Source organism: Mustela nigripes, chromosome 18 (genome assembly GCF_022355385.1).
Source record: "Mustela nigripes isolate SB6536 chromosome 18, MUSNIG.SB6536, whole genome shotgun sequence".
NCBI classification, from domain to species: domain Eukaryota; kingdom Metazoa; phylum Chordata; class Mammalia; order Carnivora; family Mustelidae; genus Mustela; species Mustela nigripes.
Window position 1 is genome coordinate 38,966,172 of NC_081574.1, and position 6,000 is coordinate 38,972,171.

A 6,000-nucleotide genomic window follows, 5' to 3' on the forward strand; every position below is an offset into this window, starting at 1 on the left:
CTACATTTGCCTTGACCCTTTCATAAGATAATCAGAGCAGAACTGAGAACCGCTGGCTGACACAAATGCAGAAATACAGTCTACACTGATGCTTCACTGCAAATACAAGGGGTCACTGTTCACCGGAAGAATGACTTCCCATAACTAAATGACTCTGCACAAGAGCTTCTACAGGGCTGAATGCACATCAACACTTGGGTTGAATTTAACTTTCCCCTACTACCCACAGCCCTTCAGAGAACTGAGGTAAGACCAGTAAGGGGTGCTTTCGGGTCTGGAGTTCTCTGATGATGATCTATCATGTGAAACTTATTACAAATCTAGCAAGGCCATTCTACTTTAGTAAATCTATAGTGGGTTTCCCGTGAATATCGTTCATGATTCTGGAAGACTGACTGCTCTTAAACCTGCCCATGGGTATTCAGATAAGCTTCATGATCACTAACTTCAATAAAAACTGCTTAACAATTTTTCTTTTTATAATAAATTTTAGGCCATGTGCAGACAATGAACATTTAAAGAAAAGACTTCCTTCTAGATATTATACTTTTATACTTCTATTATATAATATATATGTTATATATATTATACTTATACTTATTATACTTATATTATACTTAAAATAGATCACGGATGAAATGTGGACCTCTTTACTGTGCAAGCCTGAATCGCAATTTGGAAACATAATCGGATGACTTCCAAAGCTCTAGTCTTGGTTTCTCACCAGAGTTCTCGTCTGAAGGTACAGATAGGGGGAATATGATGAATTCTATTTTAAATACCCCAGGGCTATGATGAGAATGAAAGTAGATAAACAAAAAGGAGAGCTTTCTAACTGATTTTTGGGCAAACCACTTATCTCTTTGAGCATTAGTTTGCATCTGTATAAAAGAAATACTTGCATTTTCCATTTCACAGGAATATTATGAAATGAAATAACTATATGAGAAAAAATTTTGCAAACTCTAAGTCAGCTTGTATATAATTTATTATCATATGTAAAATAAACTTATATCTACCACCTAAAGTGGCATGCAGAATCCTTGGTATCTCTAAACTAGACTCTGCTCCTTTATTTTATTTATTTATTTTTTAAAGATTTTATTTATTTGACAGAGAGAAATCACAAGTAGACAGAGAGGCAGGCAGAGAGAGAGAGGGAAGCCGGCTCCCCGCTGAGCAGAGAGCCCAGGACTCGATCCCAGGACCCTGAGATCATGACCTGAGCCGAAGGCAGCGGCTTAACCCACTGAGCCACCCAGGCGCCCCAGACTCTGCTCCTTTAAAACCAGCTTCTCCCCTAGAGGTTCCTGTCCATGCTCACAGCATCCACATCATCCCAGGCATCTCAGCTTAGAAACTTGGGTTGTGCTAGGAAGCTTGCCCCTCCACCCACTCTGATCTATGAATAATCAGCTCAAATTTAAAAATTTCAAAAAATAAATCTGACCAGGTCAAACCTTTGTTCAAAAATATTTGGCAATAACCAGTTGTTCTTGAAAAAAGAGGCCAAAACACAAAGTTGTCCCCAAGACCCTGTCCTGTCTGGCCTTGCCCACCCTCTCACTCAATCCTATGCTCTCCTCTGTCCCTTCTGCATTACAGCCACACAGGCTACTTTGGGCTCTCCAAAGCCCCCAGCCTTTGTCCATGCTGTCCCTTTGTTGGAACCACTGGCCCTAGTCATTCTCTGTCATCATCTCCAGCTCCATGTCCTCTGCATAGCCACCCTGCACTTCCTGCCATCGCTCAAATTCTAGTGTAATAGGGGTGCACAGAAACATATCCTTTTCTTGAGATCACTCATTATCTTTTGAAATGACAGGTTATATGAAGTCTCTCTCTGCTTTCTAAACTGTAAAGTTCATTCAGCAGTTCTTTCCTTCAATTTATTCTAAGGTTCAGCAGTGATTCTGTCCTTACTGCTCCCTATAATCTCAATGCCTAGCACATAAAGGGTACTTCTTAAATGAATGAGTAAATCGGCCAATCTTGAGATCTTCTCCTCTCACTGTGTGTTTGTGTGTGTGTGTGTGTATTATATGTATGTGTATATAAAATATAATTCCTATAATATTTATGATATAGTAGAACAATAATAACCATGGTATTTAACTTCTATTTTAATCTCTGTCCTGCTTTTGGAAAAAAACTTTTTTCTATGAAGCTATTGTAATTCAGGCACAAAGATATGCATGCATACATAATGCTTTGAGGAAGGGGTTTTTTTGTTCTTGCTGTTGTTATTCTTCATTTTAGGGGTGCTAGAAAAGGAGTCTGCTATTTGGAGGGAGTTTGGTATTAAATGTGGAATACAAAGCAGCCCTGGGAGGGACTGAATGCTTTACTGCACATGTGGGGAAAGGACCCAGGTCTGACCCTGGTATATTAACCAAATTTTAGAATTTTGTACCTGTAGATATTTTGAGCCTTATATTTGCAGCTCTTTATAAAGCTTCTTTGCATTCCTCATATTAATAAGACAATCAAATGCAATAGTTAAGGAATGACCCAGGGGTCCTACAGATCCCTGTTTCTGTTTAAATCCTGAGTCAGTCTTTTGTCAGCTCTAAGTCCTTGGGCAGATCAAATACCCGTATCGAACCCCAGTTTCCTTACCTGTAAAATGGACAAATACAGAAACAGTCCCTAGGTCATAAAGTCATTGTAAGAATGATAAGAGACATTCAGCAGTGTGCTTTGCCCCATCACAACCCCATGAAGCAAGCAGGACAGATAACCACAGCCCCGTGCAGCTGCCTCAAATAGGTCAAGAACACACGCAACTAATGTCACAAAGCTGGGGACCTGAGCCAAAGTCAAACAATTGCAAATCCTCTGTTAATTCTCAGTTTAATTAAATTCCTGGCAGAAGAAGGTACTTCATAATACAGTTTTATTGTCCTTCCAAACTATAATCTAAGCAGCAAATGATGTCTGAGCTCCTTAAACCAACTGAAACATGAGAGAGTGCATACCAATTCTGATTATAAAATTCTATCATGTTGAGGAAATCATGGTCCCCGCAGGCACAGGCGGAATCTATGAAGCCAGAGAGGCATGGAGGTGTAGTCCTCAACAAAACAGGGAAGACTCCACAGAACGTAATCTACTTCACAGATACGCCAGCGTCCTAGGACTGGGGTCAGCGGCAGCCTCGGTGCCAAAGCAGGCTCTGTCTTGGTAAGTAAGGGTTACCGCACCGGAGCCTGTTCATTTGAGTACAGTTGTGACAGTGTGTGGTCCACGAAGCCTCAAGTATTTACCCTCAGGCCCCTCACAAAAACAGTTATCAACCTCTGTTATGGAAGACATATAACAGGGGGAAATAAACCCTGAAAATATCTTAAAATGCACAACTCTGTTCCTAGTTCTTTCTTCACACCTTTGGTCCCATGAAAAAGGAGTGTTTTACCCTTCCTTGTGAAGCAGCAGGTGACCCAAATTCCCCAAAATGAAATGAACATCAGTGCCTTCAAGTTCAGATGGATTTTTCCCAGAAAAGTTTGTGATCCTGATGTTTGACTACATTCGTCTCATTGTTCCCAATTCTTTAATTTCCCTAGCTATTAAATTCTGCGTATTTATACATATGAAAGACTCACTGGAATTTTCTCTTCTTCAAGGAGTGGTGCTGGTCTAGAGCCCTTCCCCAGTTTTTCCTCTTCTGTTGCTGCTTTCTTGCAGATATTCTGAGTCTCCTGGGTATCTGGTGCTTGCAGATCATAATATTGTGATTTCATTTTCAAGTTATTGGCGAATTCTTTGGACTGGGTTTTTCTGAAGAGAAACAAATGTGGAATTATCAAAAACATTCTCCAACATGGATAGCTTTTCCAAAGCAGATGCCTACATTCAAATCATGTGAAAAACAGTAACAGATACCATTTACCGAGTTCTTACAATATGCTAAGCCCTGTGTGAGTATTTAAAGACATTAGCTTAGGGGCACCTGGGTGGCTCAGTTGGCTAAGCATCTGTCTCTTGGTTTCGACTCCTCTTGTGAGACTGAGCCCAGCGCCGGGCTCTGTGCTCAGTGCAGAGTCCGCTTATCCCTCTGCTTGGGCACACTCTCTTGTTCTCGCTCTCAAATTAATAACATCTTAAAAAAAGAAAAGACATTAACTTATTCCTCATCACAACCCCATAAGAAGGGCTTGTTATCCTTGCTTACTTGCAAGAGGCTCAAAATACTTATATTATTTATCCAAGGCCACACTGTGGTGCAGCTAGGATTTGAACCCGCATCTGCCCGACTCCCGTCCAGAAGCTAAACTGCTGGGGCATGCTGCCTTCCTAGGATGCGCCGCGCACACTTCCTTTACCTCTGTACGCCCGTTTATGGTTTGAGTTACTGGAGGGGGTCACAGAAGCATCAGCGGGCCTTGGCACCTGAACCCAGGTCTGCTTCTATCTCATCTGCTCAGAGAGGGCTGTCCCTTTTCCCGGGGTGACAGCCTTCACAGAAGTCACCCTGGGCCCCCAGTAGAGGGGATCCATCACCTGCCTCACTGCGACCAGCCAAATTACCTTCCTATTTTGGCAGGCGATCATGTCACTTCCTTATTCAAACCTCTAGCGTCCACAGATCAAGGTCCAAAGTCCTAAATCTGGCTTTCAAGGCACTTTAGAGCATGGCCCCCTCTCTGCTGTTACTTGCCCACGCATACCTCAAACATTCAGAAGTCATCATCACCCAAAGAACGAGACGTATTCGGAACTAGGGGTCTTGATCATGCCTCTGCCAGCAATTTCCTTCCTGATATTCTGCAGCTGGAAAACTCTACTTATCTTTCAAGGTTGAATTCAGATTTTACTTCTTTTTTGGATCGGAATATTGGGCTCAGTTAATGCTCTGTTTGTGACTTAGCTGTAGCATGTATCACAGTCTATATCAGCAGAAGTTAGTTGTGTACCTGCCTGTTTCTCCTCCTCCTCCTAGAAGCTTCTTGTTCATCTTTGAATTCCCACCATCTAGCGCGGTGGAAGTACCTGGAAGGCCTGCTCACTCAGCGGCCCCCTGTGAGCAATCTTGCTGGAAGGCCTAAAGCTTAAACAGTCATTGCATTTCTCACTTACATTCCTGATGCTCTGCTGTGTCAGCTTCGGCACTTTGGCACGACTCCAGGGAAGCCAGGGATCACACAGGAAACCTCATCCAGACCAAATCAGGTGACAAGTGAGGAAGTGAAACAGCTGATCTGATCGCATTGCGGGAAGGAAGGGAACCCCGAAAGTGTAAAGAAACTTGCCGGAGAGATCTAAAGTGACTTTTGTAACTCTCAGATCCACCCCACTCTCCCACCAGCTACTCTGAAAAAGAGGCATCTTTGCATCATTTTACAATCCGGCCAGCCTCTCACTGGCTTGCAGATGGCATACCTGAGATCTTCCGCTTCCCGCTCGGCCTTCAGCTGGGCCCTCTCAGCAATAATCTCATTACAGAGCACATCGTAGGGTTTATCAAGATGGTGTTCGCCCATCACCCAGACCCAGACTTCCTTATCGGCTCCCAGTTTCCAGTGAACAGATTTGCCGTTCTCTGTAAGCGAAACAAAATTTGGATTGGACAGGTATCTTCAGTCATGGGTTATGATGTTTGCCATCATTAAAGTATTTAGGGTCTTCAAGAAAAAAAAGATTAGATGAGACGAAGCACTTCCAGTCTCCTCAGGAACCAGCAGCAGTCCCAGGGAGCAATGGAGGTGGGAGCAATGTTTGTTTTAAAGATTTTTTTTTTTTTTTTTTTTTTTTTAAGATTTATTTATTTGACAGAGAGAAATCACAAGTAGACAGAGAGGCAGCCAGAGAGAGAGAGAGAGGGAAGCAGGCTCCCTGCTGAGCAGAGAGCCCGATGCGGGACTCGATCCCAGGACCCTGAGATCATGACCTGAGCCGAAGGCAGCGGCTTAATCCACTGAGCCACCCAGGCGCCCTCATATTTATATTTTAAAACATGGGGCGCCTGGGTGGCTCAGTGGATTAAGCCGCTGCCTTCGG

General features: G+C 43.0%; 1 protein-coding gene across 3 annotated transcripts in view; it reads right to left on the bottom strand.

Annotated features, from left to right (window-relative positions):
* The window catches only part of SH2D4A (SH2 domain containing 4A), a 60,213-nt gene that overhangs the window by 36,984 nt on the left and 17,229 nt on the right, over positions 1-6,000 (bottom strand). For all 3 annotated transcript variants that reach the window (XM_059384260.1, XM_059384259.1, XM_059384261.1), the window contains exons 3-4: positions 5,383-5,542; positions 3,606-3,780 (exon numbers count right to left, since the gene is read on the bottom strand). In XM_059384260.1, the coding sequence (XP_059240243.1) occupies positions 3,606-3,780; positions 5,383-5,542 (335 nt within the window). The remainder of the gene's footprint in view (positions 1-3,605; positions 3,781-5,382; positions 5,543-6,000) is intronic.